Source organism: Canis aureus, chromosome 23 (assembly GCF_053574225.1).
Source record: "Canis aureus isolate CA01 chromosome 23, VMU_Caureus_v.1.0, whole genome shotgun sequence".
Lineage (NCBI taxonomy): Eukaryota > Metazoa > Chordata > Mammalia > Carnivora > Canidae > Canis > Canis aureus.
The window spans coordinates 11,358,467-11,382,728 of NC_135633.1; the positions used below are offsets into that span (position 1 = coordinate 11,358,467).

The 24,262-nt window shown below is 44.8% G+C and overlaps 1 protein-coding gene across 15 annotated transcripts in view; it reads left to right on the forward strand.

The window, feature by feature from the left end:
• PLEKHA7 (pleckstrin homology domain containing A7) overlaps positions 1-24,262 on the forward strand; it is a 219,175-nt gene that overhangs the window by 147,121 nt on the left and 47,792 nt on the right. For all 15 annotated transcript variants that reach the window (XR_013361948.1, XM_077866328.1, XM_077866331.1 and 12 more), the window contains 3 exons: positions 8-108; positions 7,963-8,138; positions 22,365-22,835. Coding sequence is in view for 14 of the 15 variants with exons in the window: in XM_077866328.1 (XP_077722454.1) it covers positions 8-108; positions 7,963-8,138; positions 22,365-22,835 (748 nt within the window). In the remaining variant the exon portion in view is untranslated. The remainder of the gene's footprint in view (positions 1-7; positions 109-7,962; positions 8,139-22,364; positions 22,836-24,262) is intronic.

Genomic DNA, 24,262 nt, shown 5'->3' on the forward strand with positions numbered 1-24,262 from the left:
TTCAAAGACAGTCGAGAAGAAGCGGTCCTTGGGAGCATCCCTCTGCCCAGCTACGTGATCTCGCCTGTGGCCCCTGAGGACCGCATAAGTCGCAAGTATTCCTTTAAGGTACTGCCCTTTCCCCCTCAGGGCAGCTATTCTACCCTAAGAAACCTTGGGTTCCCAAAAATGGCTTCGTAAAAGCAGTTGTTTGCTGTGGGGGATGGGGAAGAAGTTAAGAAGTTCAGATGCATGATAACAAGATTATAAATTCTTTGTTTTTTCAAATAAATTCTTTAAATGAGAATAATACCACATCAAAAGTTATTTCATTTGTATCTGAGCTTCTGAATCCACCAGCTTTGCTCAAGTATTCAGACCCCTCTTTCCTATTGCCATCAGTCCTGTGTTTACTAGTCCCCCTCATGGAGGTGCTTGGATGGCTCAGTCAGTTAAGCATCTACCTTCAGCTCAGGCCCTGATCCCAGGGTCCTGGGATGGAGCTCCGCACCGGGCTCTCTACTCACCAACACACAGCTTCCCCCTCTCTCATTCATTCATCCTCTCTCTCTGACATAAATAAATAAAATATTAAAAAAAAAAACTAGTCCCCCTCATGCCTTCCCTTCACTGCAGTCAGCTAGTCTAACTAGTGTCCAGCCACTCAGTATAAGTGATGGTCCCTCAGAGTGGATTTCTGTCAATTATATTATGAAAACATACACTGAGGGTTAGAATCTCACCATCAAGAGATTTTCAGGTTTGTCTACTTTGTTCATCTTGTTGAAAAGCAAATAGAATCAAATTTGTTTTTTTGGCTTTTTTTCCTGGATCACTGAAGATTCATAGGGAAATCCCTTCAACAGTAAAACCTCCTTTCTCCTTTCTACTCTTCTACTTGGTCATATGTCATACGGAGTGAGCGTGGCCATGATAATTGACGGCAGGCCTTTGATGCCCTCTGGCATCTTCAGGGCCAGATGTGGAGGGTCCAGGAAGGTGGTGGTCAGGCCCAAACTTGGGGAATCCTGAGGCCATCTCCTTTGGTGACCTCCACACATTTCCTGCACTGCTGCTATTTCTTGGGCCTCCTAGGGTTGGTAAGGATAGGGTAGGTTGAAGATCTACTTTGCTGGCAGTTGAGTAGAAGTCCCAGCACTGAAACAAGTGGCCTTTGGTGCCAGTAGCCACGGGGAAACACCCTCTCACACTGCTCAGGGTACAAGGCAACCCACTACTCATGCAGCTTAGCTATTCCCATGTTTAGGGTGTAAGATGGGTACTGGAATTAGGTACTAAAGCAGAAGATGAACAGATGTCAAGTTTGCCAACCATAGGATAGTTAAAGGATCATGGAAAAGCACAAGATAAGACACACACCATTCTCTGTAAGGGTTAAGGAGAGCATTGGTATGTGTTATCCACGGTGTCACTGGAAAGTGATAGTCTGCATCAGCATCTTGATCTGGAGTCTGTTGTGGAGGCGGTGGTTGGAAAGTCAGTCTCATCTTCTACCTTTCCTTCCTGGGCTGATGCTTTAGCTTTGTTTATTGCCAGATTAGAGCTGTCCCTCTCTCCCCTGACTGTCACTGTTCCCGATGACTGCAGAGTTGCTATGGGTTAAAGATTCTGGGATCCTTCCCTATTTCTTGTTGCATGACATACTATTGCTTTATATTTGTAAAACCTTTTATGACTAGAGACCTACTTCTCTCCACATAAGCTCATTTAAGGTTGTAGAGAACCAATATTGTGCAGTCAGTATTTATATCTTAATCTTTATAGATTAAGAACACAAGGATTAGAGTACTTCAAAGTCGCAAAGCTGATGATGGTGACAGAACTTGAACATGAACTCTATCCTCTTACAATTATATTCTAGGGAGGAAGGATGGTTTCTTTCTCTTCTCATTTTGGTCATCTCCTGCAAGCACGTTGTAGGAGATGGGAAGTGATTTGAATTAATGTTTATTATTATCATTTTAGGAAGACTCTTTTATTTAATCGTTCAGAAGCCTCTCCTGCTGATTGCTGGCTCTGAGAACATTGTGTTCAGTGGGTTTCACCCTGGTCTTTTGCAGCCTAAAGGTCTTCCTCAGAAAACCTTCCTTTCTGGGGTTCAGCTTTGTTACTGGGCAAACAGTTGGGATACTGTTCTATGTAATTCTTGGGGACAGCATTTGAAATATGGTCAAAGTAACTGATTGTAACTATATATATTGCATCTTAACACTTCACTGGGAGGTGTGAAAACAGATTTAGAAAAACATCTTTTATGTGTCATAGATTCTTTTCTTTTTGAAAAAAATTTTTCTTAGAAGGACTTTACTAAGAGTGTTCCTTAGCTAAATCTTTTGTCTGAGAGACAAGGCGTACTTGTGTTTGGGGGATCCCTGTGGGGGATCCTCAGGGTCTGAGAATAGAGAAAAACTGCTGCAAGCAGGTCTAGTGGTGTTCAGCTGGTTTTCCACAGAGGGTTGTGGTTTCCTTTGTGATAGAGTTCTCTTTCCCTTTGATTGCAGCATTGTTTTTTTAGGGGCCAGAAAGTGGGACCCTTGGGCAGTCCAGGATCCATGTTCTTGGGGACACTGAGGAAGGCACAGTGTTTAGTATCCTGGCCCTTATTCCTGCTTCTGATGTCAGCTCTTCATTATTTCCAGAGCTGAAATTCTCTGACTGTTGCTAGGGTACCTTGCTTGAGATTGTCAAGAGTATCTGTGGTTGTAGATAGGCACAACCTGAAAGATTATATGGTCCTTTCCTTGTCTCCCTCCCTCCCTCTTTCCCTCCCTCCCTCTTTCCCTCCCTCCCTCCCTCCCCTCCCTCCCTTCCTTCCTTCCTTCCTTCCTTCCTTCCTTCCTTCCTTCCTTCCTTCCTTCCTTCCTTCCTTCCAGAGCTCAAGCATGAGCAGAAGGAGAGGGAGAAGCAGACTCCCTGCTGAGCAAGGAGCCCATGACATGGGGCTTGATCCCAGGACCCTGGGATCATGCCCTGAGCTGAAGGCAGCTGCTTAACTGACTGAGCTACCCAGGTGCCCTTTCCTTGTCTTTCTTTTTCAATAGTGCCTGAATCTTGGCAGCCCCTATGTATTACCAAGGACTCTGGTGCTGGATAGACCCTGAGACACAGGCAGCTCTGTAGGAGAGCCAAGCAGGGCTCTTGGTGGCATCTAGGAGATATTCTGTAATGCCCTGACCTTTTGTGCTCTGGTGGCTCATCTGGGTGCCTCCCCAAAGAGCTCCTATTAGATGCACAGCCAACCTTGGCTTGCTCACCTTGGCTTGGTCACCTCAGAATAAGTTTGCCCCTCAGGTCCAGGATCTGGAGCAAAAAAACATTTCCATGCAGCAAAGGATCCAAGGATCCTCAATGGGGAAAAAGCCTTATTAGTCTCTTTTGAGCTGTTCTTCTTCTCTCAAGACCAAGGTTTCCTGACCTGAGCTCTACAGATCCCCAAGTATCAGTGGATAAATCACATCTTTACTTTTTTTAACCTATAATGTTTCCTTTGATTAAGAAAGCAGGCAACAGCAGGTATCTGTAGCACCTCTGCCTTGATCACCAATAGAAACCAGAAAGCTCTTCATATCCCATCATGACTGTTGTAAATATCTTGAAATAGCATTATGCTCATTGCCACTTTGAAATTATAATAATTGTTACATTTCTTAATGAATTATTAAAGAAGTACCTCTATTATACCACATTTAAGAAAATTTTAGTAACTGTATTTCAGTATAACGAACTTCCTTTCTTTTTTATTTTTATTTTTTTACTTCCTTTCTTTTATTTGCATACTTAGAAACCTTCTGAGAAGAGTTCTTAGGATTTATGAAACTATCCAAAGGATTCATGCTGCCCAAAAGTTTAAGACCTCTGCTTTAGATTCTGGCTAACGGCCAGGCGAAACGTGATTTTTCACTTATTTATATTCAGCAAACTTTGATTGTGCTCCATTGTTCTACTTGGTAGGATGTGGATGCTGGGGATACAACAATGAGAAAGATAAGGTCCTTGCCTTCAGGGGGTTCTGTTCTAGAGTCCCCAGCACTGTGGAGGGTTATTAGGGGTTAAGAGAACAGGGAAGAGCTGCTCTTTCCCTCTCCCATTTCCGTTTTGCCCTCCATCTACTTTTTTCCACTGCCCTGTCACTATTCTGTCTTGACCGTTATTCCTCCTATTGGTAACTAACTTTCTGCTGAGCACATGGTGAGTGCTCCGTAGATGTTGGTTTTACCACAGCTTCTGCCCTCAGACTCTGCAGCCTCCAGTCCATCTTGCACACTTTCTGAACGGCACATCTGTTCAGGCTGTGCTCTCACGACAAACCCTCCCATGGTTCCCCATTGCCTGCAGTATAAAGCCCAGTCTTGGTTTACCAGCCCCAGCTTCTCTCTCCAGCCCCATCTTTAGCCACTCCCATCTTAGATTTTCCCTCTAGCCGTGTACAGTTGCCTGGGGCCCCAGGACATTTCTTGCCCACAGGCCTTTGCCTGAGCTTCCGCCATAGCTCAGAATGCCCTTTCCCCAACTCTTAATAAGTCCTTCAGGTCTCTGCCTGGGGGTCACCTTCTTCAGGAAGCCTTCCTTGAGTTCCCCGGACAGGTTAAGTGCCCTTCTTCTGTACATCTACAACTCTTGCCACTGCCCTGCAAGTGGTTGGTTTAGTTATCCAGAGCTTTCACCTGGAAAACTAGCCCATCAGCTGGTTCTGCCTGGGTAGATGGGGCTAGTCCCAATCTTCAGACAGAGACCACACAAAGCAGTCATTTTAAGAAGGAGCTGTGGTCAGTGACACTGCTTATACGTCCCGAGTTCAGGCTTTCTTGTAATTCGTGTTTAGTCCTTTGTACATTAGCAATGGGGAGGGGCAGAAGAGAGTCTTTCAAAGTTTCTAGAAAGTTCAGTCAATCAGCTTAGATTACTCAAGTGACTGTTCCTATAATAACATCAACTAACAGCTTTTGAGCCTTGAATAACAGCCTTAAAAATGCTTTCAGTTCCATATGTGCATTATCTCATTGAGTGCTCACGTAGCCTTAAATGGTAAATACCATCACCCACAGTCCCATTTTGAAGATGGGGAATCAGAGGCCTGGGGAGGTTGAGCAGCTTGTCCAGGTTGCCCTGAGGTAAGAGGCAGGGTCACCAGGGCCTTGAGTTCTTACGCAGTTCACTGTGCTGCTCAGAGTCAGCCTGAAGGTTGGGCACAAGGAGCTCCTTCTTAATGTCAACACATGGGCAGTCTTTGTAAGTCATAAACCTGACAGTTTTATCCTTGAGAATGGTAATTTTCAAAAATTACATTCTCAGCTCTCATGCCCAATCTATCCCCAGGTCCTGCTAACATTACCTCCTAGTTTTGTGCAGACTCAAGGCGATCCTCTTCTTTTCAGCCCCTCCCACCATCTCTCACCTATAGAGGTGCTTCTATAGAGATCTCCTGCTCCCACTCCCTCATCTGCCCCAGCCCTGCTCTAACCTCTTCACATTGAAGTCAGAGTCGTTTTTCCAGACAAAAATCTGATCTCACCACTCCCCAGCTCAAACCCTTTACTAGCTTCTCCTTGTTCTTGTAAATGCGACAAAACCCTAACATGACCACAAGGCCCTGGTGACCTGGCCCTGCCAACTCCAGTAGCCTCATTTCATCCTGCTCTTTCCTTTTTTCTATGCCAGGCATGCTGGCTTCTTCCTTGAACATATCATATTCTCATCCATCTTGGGTTTCCACACATTCCTCTATGCTACTCCTACTAAAATGTCTGCTTACTCTGTAGAAGGCAGCTTAAATGTCATTTCTGTAGGTGAGTCCTTCTCCAGGGCAGGCCAGGTTCCCCTGCTGTCCTCCCTTATAGCATCCTGAAGTTCTTCATGATACTTCTTACAATTGTAGTTTTTTGTCCATGGTCTTTCTCTTCTATGTGACTGTAAACTGTCTTGGCCTTGATTAAGGCTGTCCCCTCAATTTCTGGTATAGCGCTTTCCTATAAACAAAACAATTATTGTTGAATGAATGAGTTAGAGAATGAGTCAGTTGATGGGCCCTGACCTAGGCTTCTATGTTCTAAAGACTGATGCTGAGGGCATGAGGTGTGAGCATTCCAGCTTCTTTCCCTAGTACTGGATCTAGACCAGAGTCTTAAGGACCAGGAGAGCAATCATATCCTAGGGCCATTAAGTTTTTGAGGTAAAATCTTCCTTGCTTGCTTGCATCCTCATTTCCTTTAGGCATAACCTAAAGTTTTCTCTTCAGTTGTGCAAATTTGCCTAGTGTTAGGCAAAATTGGTGGTGTTAATTGGAAAGCAAAGAGCAGAGGATAGGCAGCATCTTTGAGATGAGATGAGGGAAGGGGTGAGAAGACTTCTGATTACCTTGGCTCTGGCATCTTCCTAGGCCTCAGGGCACTTTGGATTGGGGTCACGTGGCCAATTGTACTTCTCACTTTCACAGTTAATACATCTTTTATGTCCAAGCACAGACAAGAGTGTAGTTAGGAACCTGTTCTTCAGAACCAAGGGCAGCTGGACACAGCACATATTGGCAATTTGATTAGTGACTGAGGTTGTTTGTGATCATGAGTAGCTCCTCTTTTTTGATGGATCTAACTCCCAAGGCCCATTTGCAGACATGTCAACTCTCCATGTTTGAAGTGTCCCTGGACAAGGCTTGCTGCACAAATGTTAGTATAGTAGGAAACTTCTCTATCACACCCTTGAGGGTGGCCTATTCTTGTGGGTGGCTTTGTGTCTGGTGGGGCAAGTGCCTGTCCCAGAACTCTGTAACTGTGCAGAAGGTCTGGGAGGAGGTATCAGAGATGTTATGGGGTCACTGTCCAGGGAAACTTCTCTATTTTATTCACTACAGTATACCCAGGAATAATGGCTGGCACATAGTCAGTGCTCAATAAATGTTTGTTGAATAAATGAAGAGTTTATTAATGAATAAGTGAAGTCCCTGCTCTCATGGAGTTTGTATTTTGGAGGGAAGAGACAGATGATAAGCAAACTTGTGTGTAAAATAAATAATACCAGGTAATGTTAAATGCTGTGAAGAATCCATTACTGGGCATGGAGATCAGGAAAAGTTACTTAATGTCTTAGACCTTCATTTGCCACATTTGTAAAATAGAGACTCTGTCCCTACCTCTCAGAGCTGTTGGAATTAAAATGAGGTTAAAGTCATGGAAGTACCCAGGGGACACATACTATGCATTGATCAGATTTGTTGATCTTCCTCATACCATCTTCCTATGTAGACTTGGTGGGGTTTTTCATTACAAATTTAAGACAGGCCCCTGCCTATTAGAACATAGGGTGGAACTGGGGTTGCCTCTTGTTTGCACCCATCCTGGTTGCTTTTCAACAGTCATTTCCAATGCCTCTTCATGGGCTTTTTGCAAAGATACATGTGAAAGCACCTTGAGGCTTCCTGACACATAGTAGGTGTGCAAGAATTTTCAAATGTCAACCTTTTTAGTGCCTCTTTGGAGAGACAGAAGAGCAGCAGCTTTGATGGGCACACGTCACATTTCATGCCCAAGCTCTGAGGCACAGTGAATCCCTGCACCAAGCCACATGCTCTGACTGCTGATTTTTGGCTTAATTCCAACAGTCGCATGCTGTGGAAGCACCACAACAGAGATTCCAGAGAGTTTGCTTCTACAGAATGAGTGTTTTGAAAAACTCTCACATAAGCCTTGCCTGGGTGCCCCTCCCTAAGCAGGAGTAAGATGAATAGGAACAGGTACAGCTGCAGGGCTTTTACCATGGGGACCAGACACAGCTGTCACTGGGACTGACTGCACCAGGAATGGGGAAATCCAGCCATGATGGTTTCCGGGTGTGGGAACAAGTTGGCTGGTGCTCAGGCTTTTAATCTGGAAGAGGGGACAACGTGGCCGCAGCATTGTCCGCTTGTTACTTCCGGAAGTAAAATGTGTGCTGACCTCCCTGACCTGGGTTTCCGCCTCGTGTTTACAGGCTGTGCACACGGGGATGCGAGCACTCATCTCTAATAGCTCCATGGGGGGCTCTCAGGCTGAGCAGTCAGGCATGAGGACCTACTACTTCAGTGCCGACACCCAGGAGGACATGAACGCGTGGGTCCGGGCCATGAACCAGGCTGCACAGGTGCTGTCTCGATCATCGCTGAAGAGGTGAGTCCCAGTGCAGAGTCTCTGTCAGAGCACTTCCCACACTAGGATGGGGACCCAGATAAGAACACTTGGGTGCCCCGAATTCCACTATTCATTCACTTGTATTAAGCACTGCCCTTTCTTTGAAAGTCCTATTTAATGATGAATTCTTCTGGGAGGAGAATGCATGCACAGTAAGATCCCCCAGAAATTACTTGATCCTCTTTTCATTGGCCAGAGAAATGCAAAGACCTGGAAGGGTGAAGTAACTGCCTGAAGTACAGAGCCTTGGAACCTGGTGTGTGTGTGTTTCTCATTTGTCCTCCTCTGATGTGTGGTGGGAGAGACAACCTTGGGGCACCAGATGGGGGAAGAAGAAGAGACAGGCAAGAAAGATCTTGCAAAGTGAAAAACGTGCCTCAGACTGCCCACCACATTGCTGGGGCTAGCCAGGGAGCTGCCCCTTCCCTCAAACGGGCAAACCAAGGGTATAGTCAGGGATGTTGAAATTCCTGAGTCTGTTGGCTGTGGGTGATTCCCTGAGAGATAGTGCAGGAGGACGATGAGTGGAGTCAGAGGCTCTGAGAAGGTAGGGTAGCCCTGGAAAAATCAGGGTGTGCCTTGGACCAGTCCTCTTCTGACATGGGCCTATTTTTCCACTCTCTGGACACCTTGCTCAGCTGAGAGGCCTCTTTGACTGTGGTCTTTTAGTGAGGCCTCAAAATAAAAGGTTCTTCTCTAGTAACCTAAAGGCAGGATTTTTCGGTGACTACAAATGGATTTCACATGGTGTGTTTTATTTAGCTTATCAGCCTCTTCCAGTATATGTGTATTCTGGGATTAGTGGTACTACCTAGTTTCATGCTATCTTTCTTGAAACAGACCTTTGGTGTAGAGTGACATCCTTCAAGGGGCCAGGTTGGGGTCTAGTCCTCCCCTTGGAGTTTCCGTAATACCTCAGTCAAGCATTTTCCATGCTGTTTTTTCTTTCACCTTCTGTCTGCTTTTCAGTATCCTAGACTTCAGGGAGGGATTGTCTTTGTATCTTCTGCACACCTGCCACAGAGTAAGCTGTCAAATGTCTGGTGAGTGAGTGAGTGAGCGAGCTACTACTGGATGAGTGAATATGTTAGGACAAGACTAATGATTGTCTTGGAAGTTCCCACGTGGACTCTGAATCAGTAACTGCAGGTGTTCAGTCAAATCTGACTCTGCCTCCTAGCATTGTCATCCAGCCTGCATTTTTCTTTTTCTTTCTTTTTTTTTAAAGATTTTATTTATTCATGGCGAGGGTGGGGTGGGCAAAGACACAGGCAGAGGGAGAAGCAGGCCCCATGCAGGGAGCCTGATGCGAGACTTGATCCCAGGACCCCAGGATCATGCCCTGGGCCAAAAGCAGGCACCAAACCGCTGAGCCACCCAGGGATCCCCCAGTTTGCATTTTTCTATTGTGTCCACAATGATGATGTGAAAGCCTCTGCCATTAGCCCTGTGGGCACTCTGTTCATAGCGACATTGTCATTTCCTTCATCATCCCAGGAGAAGGAAACTGGGTGCATTTGGCATGTCTTGCTTCTAATGCACATGCTGGTCCCTAATGCTCACTCTTTCCTAGTCTTTGCTTTTCATCCTTCAAAAAATAAAATGCAAAAGGGCAAAGATATGCTTAATCACCTTTCTGGGGTAATCTTCACTTTTTTAAAAAAGATTTTATTTATTTATTTATTTTATTTATTTATTCATTCATTCATTCATTCATTCATGAGAGAGAGAGAGACAGAGAGAAAGAGAGAGAGGCAGAGACACACACAGGCAGAGGGAGAAGCAGGCTCCATGCAAGAGGCCTGACATGGAACTCGATCCCGGGACTCCAGAGTCACGCCCTGGGCCAGAGACAGGCGCCAAACCGTTGAGCCACTCAGAGATCCCCTTCATTTATATACATATATACACTTATATAGAAATATGTAAGTTTCTTTTGTGTGTTTTCAAAGCATGAATGATAACATCTTAATCCTTTATTTTTTATTTTTAAAAATATTTATTCATGAGAGAGAGAGAGAGAGAGAGAAAGAGAGAGAGAGAGAAGGGCCGAGACACAGGCAGAGGAAAAAGCAGGCTCCATGCAGGGAGCCCGATGCAGGACTCGATTCCCAGTCTCCAGGATCAGGCCCTAGGCGGAAGGCGGCCCTAAACCGCTGAGCCACCCGGGCTGCCCTTAATCCTTTTTTTTTTTTTTTTTTTTAAAGACTTTATGTGAGAGAGAAAGCACAAGCGGGGAGAGGAGCAAATGGAGACAGAGAAGCAGACTCCCCACTGAGCAGGGAGCCTGACTTGGGGCTCAGTCCCAGGACCCCGAGATCATGACCTGAGCCAGAGGCAAACTTAACTGACCGAGCCACCCAGGGGCCCCCCAAAATCCTTCTTTATCAGTGTATGTGGATCAACTTTATTTTGGACTGTTGTATTGGTATTGTATAAGGACCATAATGCTCCAAACCTTGGATGGTTTATCTTTCCTCATCTTTTACTATTATGAATAGTCCTGTAATGAAAAACCTCTACAAGCCTCTGCATATGTCTTTCAAATTGCTGTATCAAAATATAACGCATTTTAAATTTTAATCAGTATGCCAAATTGCCCTTTAAAGGAAGCTGTGGAATCTACTAGTGAGAGTCCTCATCTCCCACATCTTTGCCAGTAGTTGATATTATCAAGCTTTAAAATTTTTTGTTGAGCTGCTGTGTGGATGAATAGTATCTGGTTATTTCAATGTGTATGTCCATGATGATAGGGATCTTTTCTGTTTGTTGGCTACTTGTTTCCTCCCCAGTGAACTGCCTGTATGTGTCCTCTGCCTGTTTTTTTTTTTTTTTTTTTCCTGAGTTGTTTGCCTTTTCTTGGTGCTTTCTTTCCTGTGTGCTGTGAAATCTGCCCATTGTAGGATGCAGCTTAGCCTCTTGGTTGATGGAAGTCTGTCCAGCCTTGTGGCTAATGGAATCTGATGTTCCCTTCTTTTGAAATTCAGGATGCTGTTTGCCAGTCTCTAATATTCTGGCCTTTTTCCTGTTCTCTTTGATTCCTCAGAGATCACCTGAGGGGTTTCTTGAACCCATTCCCGAGTTCCTTTATGGCCCTGAGGAATTAACTCCTGGGCCTTTCCCATCTTCCTCCTTGTCCTGGACTTTCTCTCATCTTTCTTCTTGATTAAGGTGTGGAACTAAATCCAGAAGTTAAAGAATTCAGTTTTATTTATGTGAATCATCTTCCCCAAGCAGAGATACCTACATCTCATTCTTTTAAAGCCGTCCCCTCCTTAATTTTAATTTTTAGAAAAATAGAAAGTTTGTTTTTTGCTTTGCTTTGCTTCAAAAAAACCAAGCTTAGCTCCTTCTAGACTCTTCCCTTTCTGCCACATTCCTGTGGGCCCATTCCACTGTGCATCTGTGCTTGATTTTGTGTCCCACCTTCCATTTCTTGTGCGTGTCCTTTTATAACTTGAGCTCTGAGAGCTGCCTGTGTTATCAAACTGGCTTCTTTGGACCAGCAGTGGCAAATGGGTTCTTTCTTGTGTCCGATTTCTACTCAGTTCATCATAATGACCAGGATACTGGGTCAAAGGTAGCCTGAGAATGAAATCAGGATTATGGGGAAGAAGTATTGTGATTGGCAAGTGATGCCTGCCTTGAATTGTTCAGGATTAATTTGCCTAGCTGAAATTTGGCTATTTTTGTAACTTTTTTCTACTTGAAGATTTTTGAATTAACCATCAGATTCTGTTCTGGAGGGGCTCCATCCCTTATCTGTTGGGCTGGTTTCCTTCCCTTTTAGGGTCTCGGGCTATTGTCCCTAGATTTTCTCTGAACTTTTAACATTTGTTCTTATGCCCTTAATAAATTCTTAAAATCCCATAATCGTGTTTGCCGTAGGTTCCTTCCTTAAAAAACAAAACAAAAACCCAACTTGTTTTACCGTTTGAGTCAGAATAAAGGCAGGATAGCATTTCCCTTTAACTTTCTGAGAAATAGAATAGTCAGCTAAGCAAATCCAGACTTATTAAATGTTCTATTTCCCCAGAATAAGATGTTCAGACATTTGGTTAGTTAGAATTATTCATCAGGCAGTACTAAATCTTCCCTCTCCTCCAGTTTGGTGATCTGCATTGGAAAACCATCTGTGTTAAGTGGAGGGCCCCAGTGGTCGCATATCTGTGTGTCCCCAACTCGGTTCTTACCAGATGCTTCTATTCTTAATTCACATGGGCGGATGCTTTGTGTATGTGGTATATATAGTATGACTCCTGATTGCAGGTAGCAGAAAATGCAGGCAAATTTTTCTTAAGAAGGGAGGAATTCATTGGTTCCCTTGACTGAAAAGTTCAGGATACGTTTAGCTTTAGAAACAGGTGGGTTTGGGCAGCCCGGGTGGCTCAGCAGTTTAGTGCTGCCTTCAGCCCAGGGCCTGATCCTGGAGACCTGGGATCGAGTCCCACGTCGGGCTCCCTGCAGGGAGCCTGCCTCTCTCTCTGCCTGCGTCTCTGCCTCTCTCTCTCTCTCTCTCTCTCTCTCTCTCTCTCTCTCTGTGTCTCTCATGAATAAATAAATAAAATCTTAAAAAAAAAAAAAAAGAAACAGGTGGGTTCAAGGCTCAGACAATATTAGAAGTCATTGTCTCCAGCTACCTCTGGTTTGGATTCATTCTTCAACTCCATGTAGAGGTCCCTGACCAATCTAAGATCTGGTGGCAAGGTAGCTGCGGTAGCCCTAGACTCTTCTGATGAAAGTCTAGCAGGAAAAGAGCCAGTCGTGCTCAGAAGCTCTTGTCCAGAGCCATTCTGATTGGACAGGCTTAGATCACATTTAAACCCTAAACTGTGAACTGTTGCCAGGGAATGCACTGACTGGCATAAGCCCAGGATACATGTTTCACTTCTGAGAACTGAGGGTGAGGTAGGGGTGAATGCCCAAGTAAATGTTGGGGCTGTGGGCAGAGGAAGGAGAAATGACTCATTGGCATGGGATAAAGGAAGCACAAATGACAAATGTCCAGGCCAGCTGATTCACCCATCACTTCGTATTGTCTTGGTTTCTTTTACCTTAAACTTCTCTTCCCAGAACTTAGTGTCAGAAGTCAGATGGATGTGGGTTCAAATCTCAGCTCTACTACTTTCTAGGTGAGTCACTTGTACAGATTCGGTATACTTTTCTTAGTCCATAGGGCTATTACAAGTGTTAAGTTAAATAAGTGAATGTATCAAGTGCTTACTTAATAGAATGCCTAAGATACTTTATATCAGATATGCCACCTCCGGTAACAATGTCATTGGCTTTTTTTTTCTTTACACCCTTCCAGTTTCATCATTCATCCTCTGGATCACATTGATGATGAGTCTTCTATGAACAAATTGCACTCTCTCCCTTATCAGGATGTGCTCATCCCCTAGCAGTGAGAATTGTGGTTCTGTTCTACCCAGGCTCCTGCAGCACCACCCCTCCTTCTGCCCTTCACTTCCTTCTTCTTCCAGCCTTTTCCCACAACATTCCTCTGACCTAGGAGCAGAGCTGAGCTCCCTTGCTACAACTCCCAACTTTATCCCCTCGTTTCTTATACAGGCTTAGGAGTCTCTTGATGGAAATGCATTTATGTATTCTTGAGATCCCACCCCATACTCTGTAAAGGGGCACTGAGCAGTGGTGCCAAAGCCTGCTCTCTAGCTCCATCTGTTCATAATTTCTTCCCCCCATTTCCATGTTCTTCCACTTGCCAGATTTTGGACTGTCTTGAAATCTGTCTTCCCAACTCCCTCACATTGGACTTCTTTTTATCTTTTGTCTAAGGATATCTTCTCCAACAAGTTAAAGCACTAAGCAAGGAGGTCAGCTTGCCTTTACAGCTCACAAAACTGCCAAGCAGCTCAGATAGGAGGGCCTATCAGAAGACAACTTATCTTTTTTTTTTTTTTTAAGATTTTATTTATTTATTCATGAGAGAGAGAGAGCAAGAGAGAGAGAGAGAGTGAGAGAAGCAGAGATACAGATAGAGGGTGAAGCAAGCTCCACGCAGGGAGCCTGACATGGGACTCAATCCCAGGTCTCCAGGATAACTCCCTGGGCTGAAGGCAGGCACTAAGCCGCTGAGCCACCCAGGGATCCCCAACAACTTACCTTTTTTTCTAAGCCTCTCTGGTCTCTCTGTAATTGAAGTCCTATCTTTGGACTGAAGGAACTTACAGTCTAATCACCTTTGGAGTAAAAACCAATTTCCTCAGGGATTTTGAGCACTGCATGGGTCTGGTCCCTATGACACTTTTCATGTCTTGCCATTCCCTATTCTCTGTGTCCTAACCATACTGTACTTCTTGAATTGAGTGCATTTGTACATGCATTCATCTGTTTAGTCTTTTATTCTACAAATATTTATTGAGGGTATATTGTGCATCAGACACTGTTAAAGATGCTGAGAAATACAGCAGTGTTCAAACAAAGAGGCAAAGTCTCATGCATTGTTGGGTAGGGATGGTGGAGACAGACCATAAATAGGTAAACAACAAGATGATAATCTATCATAATCCATGCATGAAGGCAGTAAAATTGGGTGATGGGATGGGAGGGACAAGGGGGCAGGGAAGATATGGAGGTGAGGCCTGATTGATATATGAATGTTACAGATGCAAAACTGAGGCAGAGTGCTTTAAGCCAAAGGAACGGCATTTACAAACACCCTGAGACACGAATGAGCTTGGTTTATTCAAGAAACAGAAAGCGGAGGAGTGTGGCTGCATCTAAGAGAACAAGGAGGAGAATAGAGTATGATGGGATCTGGGTAAGAGATGGAGGTCCATCTCATTAGGCACCAGGATCCATCGGGGCCTTGCTCATCTGCTCCCCCAGCCTTCACCCTTATCAGGAAAATAGAGTGCATCCTTTAGGCCTTACCCTCGATGTTATTCCCTCTTTCCCTGACACTTCAGTGTGTTAGATTGCCCCAGCCAGTCATTCCTTTTGCACAGGACTTTCACATTCTGTTGGCCTGCTTTCTCACTGTCACCCCTACTAGTCTATAAACTCCTTGAAAATGGAACAGTGTTTGACACATAGTAAGCAGTCAGTTAATGGATGTGTGGATGGATGGTTGGCTGGCTGGCCGGGTTAGTGGATGGATGGATGAACAAAACAGCTATAAAACTTCTACCTATAAGAAATTCAAATAAGGATTTGGGGGGCATCTGGGTGGCTTAGTGGTTGAGCATCTGCCTTTGGTCCTGGGATTGAGTTCCGTGTCAGGCTCCCCATGGGGAGCTTCTCCCTCTTCCTATGTCTGTGCCTCTTTCTGTCTCTCACGAATAAATAAAATATTTTTTAAAAATAATGATTTGGGACATCTCAGAACAAGCTAATCAGTGTTGTGGGATCAGTACGTGGGGAATCATCCTGCTCAGAAATGGCCCATACATTGCTGGCTATCTGCACTGTCTTCAGAGAACTAAATATTTGGTCTTCCAAACCCAGAGCATTTTGAGTAAAGTGTAGCAGGAACACCTGAGGTTGGACAAGCCCCTTGGGCCCTGAGCAGAAATAATTTATGGAGATGTTTTCAACCAGGTGCAGGGCTTTGGAATCAAATCAGATGGAGTTTGAATTCTGCTTATGTCACTGGTTGCAGGATTCAGGCATGTTGGATAACCTCTTGGAGCTTCACTTTTATTGCCTGTAATTAAGGATTAATAATATCACTAGCCTTGGAGGATTATATATGATAAGAGGAGAAAATAGGGACACCTGGGTGGCTCAGTGGTTTGGCGCCTGCCTTCGGCCCAGGGCATGGTCCCGGGGTTCTGGGATCGAGTCCCACATCAGGCTCCCAGCACAGAGCCTGCTTCTCCCTCTACCTGTGTCTCTGCATCTCTCTCTCTCTCTCTGTGTGTGTGTGTGTGTCTCATGAATAAATAAATAAAATCTTTAAAAAAAAAGAGAGATAATATATTTTACTTGCTTATTAGCTCAGGGTTTTGCATTTAGTGAGTGCTCAGTGATGACTGTTGCTTCCACAGTTTCTAGTCTTCAATAGAGACAATTTATTGTAGGTAATCTGGTACTTACCAGTACCCTCAGCCTCTTTGGGTTTAACACTACTGATCTTGCAGGATTGTTATAGGGATTAGAGAGGATCTGTGTCAAGTTCCTGGCACATAGTAGGACCCAGCATATGGTAATAACAACTAAGCATTGGCCACAAAAAAAATGAATGACCCAGAACCGTGACTGCCATACAGAGATGGGAAGTAAGCACACTTGGCCAGAACTCCAGACTGGGTTGAGATGAACTGTGACAGTTGAGCTTGACTTACCTGATAGAAAGAAGAGGGAAGGATTCTCTAGGCAGGTAATGAACAAGACCTGGAGTGACCAGACCTCCTTTATTTGGTTTGTCAGTCCTTAAAACTTCACAAGGGACTTTGCCAGTAGCTATTCTCTGAGGCAGGAGGGACCTCAGCCTGGCCATCTGGTGTTTCGTTTATTCTTTAGCCTCACTCTTCTTTGGAGGAGGACAGTCTGGAGAACTGGAGAGTGTGTTGTCAGAGCAGTCAGCCCCTCTATTGTTAATTTAGAGCAGAGCATGAAAGGGAGCCAGATACCTGCCCCACTCCCAGGAGGACTGCCCTATTTAACTCTGGGGGAAAGAAGAAACAAACTCCTGTCTCTATTTCTCTCCAACCATTTCCTTCCTCAAATGCTAGGAACTAATTCAAGTGAGCAAGTGTGCCATAGGCTCCCAAGATACTTCAGGGCTCTTTTCAACCTTTTGTACAAGTCTACGGACTGTGCTTAGGGTCAATTCTGACTTTGGAGGCCACCGTCCTCCTGAGCCTGGGGTCAGTGCTCAGGACTCAGTGTCTATCAACATAGGCTGAGCTGGTTACCTGATCTGCTTCAGACTACACTCTCTAAGAATCTCGGTGGGCTGGCCCTTGTTTCTGGGTTCCTAGTTTGGTGGTTTAGGTGTGGAGAGTAGGGAGGGATCCTCTAGTAGGATTGTAATAGGAGGGCCGTATCTACTGCTGGACCAAAGTCCAACCAAAGCCCTACAAGAATTATTCCTCTCCCCACCCAAGTCTTTGAATGAGATTTAATGTGTATGGTGTGTTCATGTGTTTAGCATTAAGACAGAGGGAAATAGTGGTTCTTATTTCCTGGTGAGATCAAGGATTTAGACACAGAATAAAAACATAATCAGTGCTTGGTATGATCTGTTAACTTCCAAGTTCTTGTGAGGAAAAGGAAGAAGAGAGAAATATCTCCGGTGTGAGGTGAGTGCTTTTCCCACTTGCAGGAGGAAGCCAGACTTTGCTCTAAGCAGATGCAGAGCATTGCTGTGATGTGCTAAAAATGGAGGGACCCAATCCCTGCTAATAATGCTTAGCCCCTTGTAACAGGGATTGTGTTTGGTTGCTAGTAAAAGAACAGTGCAACTTAGGGTTGCATCATCAAATTGAGTTTTAATTTTCTCACAGAAGAGGAATCCAGGAATCCATAGTTAGTCCAGTCTGGTATAGCAGCTCCATCAGGGGATCTGGGTTCTTGCTCATTTTCTACCCAGTTTTAAGCAGGTGGCTTTAATCCTTATTTTTGTTTCCTTACAATCCGGAGTGAAATCTAAATTCCAGGCAGGAATAAAGGAAGGGTTAGCTAAGCCAGCTAAGTGTGACTTCTTTTTTTTTTTTTCTTTTTAAGATTTATTTATTTATTCATGAGAGACACACAGAGAGACAGACAGAGGCAGAGGGAGAAGCAGGCTCCATGCAGGGAGCCCGATGTGGGACTCGATTCCGGCACCCAGGGATCACGCCCTGAGCCAAAGGCAGATGCTCCACTGCTGAGCCACTCCGGCGTCCCAGTGTGACTTCTTTTAAAGACTTCCCTGGAAGACCCACCTAGCAATTTCTGTGTACATCTTAACATTTTATTGGCCAAATCTAAGTCACATGATCACCTTTAGCTCCAAGGGAGATTGGAAATGTGACTTTTTGCTGGATACATTGTTACTTAGAAAAAATTGGGTCAAGGGAGAGGGAGAGAATAGATATTGGGTAGTCAATGCATCTGTATTTGAGGGCACACAGTGTGCCAGGTACTGTGCTGTGCTTTTTTCTGTGCACTGTCTCCTTTAGTCCTCACAACAGCCTAATAAAGCGAGGGGTCCTGTCCCCATTTTGCAGATAAGAAACCTGAAACCAGAGAAGTCAGAGACATGCTCAAGGTCACTCAGCTTGTATTGGGTGGAACTATCCCTTGAATCCAGGTCTGACTGGCTTTAAACCCTATGCCCACTGGGTTTGACACATTTGGCCAAAATGGTCATCAAATGCCAGGAATGCCCTGTGATTTTTTTTTAAAGATGTATTTATTTATTTCTGAGAGACAGAGAGAGGCAGAGACATAGGTAGAGGGAGAAACAGGCTCCCTGTGGGGAGCCTGATGCTGGGCTCTATCCCAGGACCCTGAGATCACTACGTGAGCCAAAGACAGATGCTCAACCACTGAGCCACCCAGGTGCCCCCATTCCCTGTGATTTTGAACAGTCACTAAGTCCAGCTCCTCACAATGATAGTAGTGACTTGCACTGGAAAGACTTGTGTCATCTTAACTAAACATGTGTGCCTTGCATGGCCAACTTCTCTGAATGACAAAGTCATTGAGAGCTGAAGTGTGCTTTATTCTTTCCCACCATTGTGCTAAATCGAGCATTGCAAATCTATTTTGTGACAGGTTCCTGATTTGGGAAGTTGTGTGTTAAGTTGTAAGGAATGCAGGGAGATGGGGAAGACCAGAAAACATTGTTGCCTTAAATCCTGTATCTTAGTAAGTTAACTGTTTATGTCAATTAAGGTGGGTGAGTAGAGGACATCATCTTTATCTTTCTTACCTACAGCCATAGCCTGAGTATTTTGGGCACAAAGGCATCTTATAGAAGTCCCAGCAGTCAGAGACCAAGAGCTGTTTATAATCCCAAGTTTGAGGGCCTAGAAGGCTGCCAGCTGGCAAACAGACTGCCATTCTTTTAGCCACCTCTTAAGGTTTATTTTGCAGTAAATGGTGGTAATCTGAGAAAAGCATTGGTCATTTTCTATCAACTTTATTGTCATGATGTACCGGCATATGTGAAGGTGTGTACATCCTATGTACACACATAGTAAAGACTAAGATTTATAGTTATAAGCTCCATGGTTAGAAAAGCTTGGAATCCTCCACTTTTTTGGGGGTCAGTTAATGAGAACAGTATTAAATGTGGTAACTGTGATTACATCGGGCTTTAGGGTTATCTGGCTTTGAAGTCAGAGACTGTTTTCTCTGCTACTTTCTTATACCTCCAAATATCTGCCCCAGTGGGGATAGATGGTTGTTCACTAAATACATGGAGGTTGATTGGTAAAGAAAGGAAAATCCCCATTACAGTTGGTTGGGCTGAGGCATCTTATGAACACACACTCCTTGGTTTCTGGAGTTGAGGAAACTCCCTTTTCCTTTTAGTTCTAATGTCATATATGTAGGTGGCATGTTTGTTTCATAACCTGGTTTTGTGACCAAGCGCTATTTATCTTTGGGGTGGGAATAAAAAAGGAAGTACAGTCACTTAGGTCTCACAATTGGAGTATAAACCAGGTTATCAAGCTTTGGTGACTTGGCTGGGGTGTGACCCAGAGGACAGCCAGAGCTCTAGACCTGTAGGTAGCAGCCTTAGCACAGCCCCCATGGGTGGTTTCCTGAGTTTGAGAAACATTAAGGAAGATAAAGGCCAAGTCAGAGAACCTGAAGGCTACCAGTTGAGGTTATACTGATGCAGTTATGGAGGATTAAAGGAAGAAAGGACAAAGTTAAAACCTATAATGTACTCTATGGAAAAAGAGTTGTCCCTTAATGAACATATAGTAAAAAATGGTTTTTGTTAAAGTGTAGCCCCTGAATATTTCCTATATATTCCCACTACTGGAGCTTACAGACCAACTGAACATTAGGAATGAAAGGGCTCTCAGAAATAATAATCTAAATATGTCATTATAAAATGATATGATAGGACTCCTTCCACAAAGACTTAGACCAAACTCAAACTAGCTTAAGTGAGAAAGAAAGTTTATTGGTTCACAACCAAAAAGTCCAGGGATATATTTGGTTTAGATATGGCTAAATCTCAGAGCTCAGGCCAAGTGTTAAGGATTCTGTGTTTCTCCATCTGCTTTTCTTGGTGTTGACTTTTTTGTTTTTTTTTAAGATTTCATTTATTTATTTGAGAGAAAGAGCAGGAGGGAAGGGCAGAGGGAGAAGCAACTCCTCATTGAGCAGAGAGCCCAATCGGGGCTCAATTCCAGGACCCCAGGATCATGACCCGAGCTGAAGGCAGATGCTTAACCAACTGAGCCACCCAGGTGCCTCGGTTGTTGGTTTCATTCTCAGATAGCTGATTCCCATATAGTTACAGCAGTTCAAGACCAGCTCTAACCAAAGCCTGGTTGGTCTAGCCAGCTCTAACCAACTGACTTACTTGGAATAGGTGATGTGTCAACTCTCAAAGTAATCACTGAAACTTGGAGCCTCAGATGGACAGGGACTAGGGTCCAAACAGCAGCATCCAAACCATATGGATTGGGAGTAGGGAGAGGTGGTCCCTAATGAAAATTGAAATGCTAAAATTGATTTTTTTTTTTTTTAATAAAGCTTTGGGTCTTCAGGGAAAAGTCAGGAGAGTACATTGACAGTGAGGTGCGAGATTGCTTTTCTTAGTTACAGGTTAGATTGCTTTTCTTAGTTACGGGTTAGATTGCTACTTTACATTGACATTTTAACTATCTCTCAGACTGGATTGATCCTGCCTGCCCTAAGTCTGTACTGACTGTTGGTAGCTGAGGTTTTTAGGTTGTTGCAAAGGCGGCTTGGGGTCTGGGGTCTGGCCACCAAGATGTAAAATGCAGCAGCATTTCCATTGTATGCTTTTATGTTGAAATGGAGAGCCCTCTGGCTTGGCCATTTGAGGAATGATGGATCTCAAGGCCAGGACCTTTTACCAAGGAGACTGGCTGCTCCAGCCAAGCATCCTTAGTAATTTTCTGGTCTTTCTAGACTGGGCTACAGTGTGTTCTTTTCTTCCCCAATCTATTTTTGCAAAGCCTGTGGAGCTGCTGCTTTGTCTCTGGCACCAAGTCCTGGGGATATAGACATAACTAGATCCTGCCCCATGGAAGAGGGGTAGAAGGGCAGCTTACAATAGGAGACAGGCCATGAAAGAGGAGTCCTTCTTGATGCTCACAGAAGTTCATCCTCTAGCCTCTGTTCACATCCTGAACTATGGTCCCCATCCCATTCTTCTTCACAGTTTCTAGGTCTGCATGTGTGGAGGCCATGGGCACACATATGGAGAGGCAGTGGGGAGCACGTGGGAGTGCTGGCTGGTATTAGCCCTGGCTCTGCTCTTTCCTAGCACTATGGTCTTGGGCAAATCATTTATCTTCTCTGTGCCTTAGTTTCTTTATCTCTAAAATCCGACTAGTGATACCTCAGAGGATTGTTGTTAGGCCATTGTTCTTGTGGGTTCCTGTTTGAGCACTAGGTAAGAGGTCATATGAAGAGGTTACTGTGCCTGTTCTCTACTCATCATCTTCAGAGAATGTTAATTATGCGCCAGTTGTCCTTTGGGCTGTGTTTGATGCCAGTGGGAGAGACCCTGGGTTTGGGAGCCTTCTATCTAAGCTGGGTTGTCTCAGACAGACAGATGGACAAAGAGCAAAAGAGAAAAACATGAGATTGTCACATGTATCATTTATTCATTCAGTAGTATTTATAAAGCACCTACTCTACACCAGTCATTGTATGGAAGTTATTTAATAGGCCTATTGTAATTGGCCAGATGGGTCTCTGGCCTGAGGGAACTCATAGTCTACTTGTGTGTCAGATGAATAAACATACAATTATGGTCCAGTGTGGTTAGTGTGACGGTGGAGTCAGCTAAAGTCCCAGTCTAGGCTGGGAATAGGTGACTGGAATGGCTTCCTAGAGGAGGTGACATGTAGGCCAGGTCCTCAATGAGTAGAAGTCAGGCAGGAAGAATGAGGGACTAGCTATGAAAGATATTCCAGGCAGAGGGAGCAGCCCTTACAAAGGCCTGGAAGAAATTTGAGCATACAGTATGTTCTTCGGGGAGTCTTGGCTGCCAGCGGTGCTGTCTGGAATGGGCTGAATATGCCTCTGTTGTTGCAGAGACGTGGAGAAGGTGGAGCGGCAGGCCGTCCCTCAGGCCAATCATGCAGAATCCTGTCGAGAGTGTGGCCGCGTGGGATCTGGACATACGAGGGACTGTTCTCATCGCAGTCACGAGGATTCCTTTGGCTTTGAGAGGCGAGAGCAAGAGGAAGAACGGTACCGGTCCCAGAGGGAACCACTGGAGGGCAAGCGGGACAGGAGCAAGGCCAGGTCCCCTTACTCGCCAACTGAGGAGGATGCCTTGTTCGTGGATTTACCTGGTGGCCTGAGAGGCCAACAAGCACAGCCCCAGCGGGCAGAGAAGAATGGGGTGCTGCCCACCACATATGGCCCAGTAGAGCAGAACGGGACCGGCGGGTATCAACGGGCCTTTCCTCCCAGGAACAACCTTGAAAAGCACAGCCAGAGGAAAAGCAGCCTGGCCCAGGTGGAGCACTGGGCAAAAACCCAGAAGGGGGACGGCAGGAGGTCAGTAATAGACTCGGAATGGCTGCTACTAATGAGCATAGTAATGTAATAATAGTCACTATCATTTCCCCAGCACGTGCTGGGGAAATGCTGGCTTTACACTCTCCACCTCCATTAGCCCTGTAAATTCCTGTAACAACCCTGCAAGGAGGGGGTGATATCCCCAATTTAGAGACAAAGAGACAGGGGTGTGGAGACGTGAAGGAACGTGGCCAGGGCACACAGTCGTGGTGAAGCCAGAGTGTGGACCCGGGACTGTGAACCCGCCAAGCCTGTAGGAGATTACATCAGGGGGTTCCTGGGTCCCCAGTGACTGCACCTTCAGACAGTCAGTATATAGAGAGTAACTGATCTTCTCTTCTTACTCTGCTACTTCCCTGCATCCAGGAAATATTTGTGGAAACTAGAGTAAATACAGATCCATTTTCAATTCCAGGCACACAGAGAAGTGCTTAGGCGCTGTTGACAGTAAGCTTTATCATACCTATTCCTTCAAGAAGCAGTTTTTAATTATTTTAGAGGGCATGCAGTTTTGGCTATTTGCAAAGCACTGTTTGTATTTTATTGTAATTTTAGATTAATAAAGGCGCTTTTCTGAATGTGAAAAATTCAGGGTCACCGGCTTCCCCATTTTCTCCAGAAGCCGCTGTGTTTTGTCCTCCTTAGGAAGACAGTATATCGTTTCATCATCCTCGGGCTTCTAAAACAAACCCCACTGACTGAAGAAGCAATAGCGAAGGCCCTGGTGCTTTCAGAAAGTTCCCTGGGGACTTGAGGGGCTGCTGTGGTTGTGCCAGAGCTCAGGCCAAGTCTGCCACAGACTTACTTGCCTGATCAACATGTTCTAAAGAGCCACATATCATCTCCGTGTTGGTGGGGCCCAGACTTTCTCCCTGTGGGCTGTGGAGGCAGCAGTGCTCCTAAGGGAATAGCCTCAGCCTCTTTCTAGGTGTGTGGTTATGCTGTGCATGTGTAGGTTGTGTAACCTCTTTAATCTGGTCTTGGTTGGGCACTTGTGATGGTAGATGGTGGAGAAATTACAATGAAAATCCTCCAAGGAATTGGTAGACATTGTTATGGGACAGACTGGGCAAAGGAAAGCCTTTGGTGTCATAGCTAAGATAACTTCCCATTCCCATCTAGGACTGACCAGGTGTCAATTCCATTTGTTCAAATTTTGTGTCTTACTGAAAACAGAAAGCTACACAGAGGAGGAAAGTTTCTATTCTTGGTGCTGGGCTAGGTAGATCCCCCTGGGAGGTGATTCTAAGTGCCTTCAGTGCTGAATGAGGTTGGAAAGCTGGCAGGCATTAAATCATGCAGGTCTCCTACTCCAAGGTAAAACAATTTAGATATTATTTGAAAAAGCAACAGGGGAAACCACTGGAAGGTTTTAAGCAAGTAGGGGAGGTTATCTGGTTAATAAT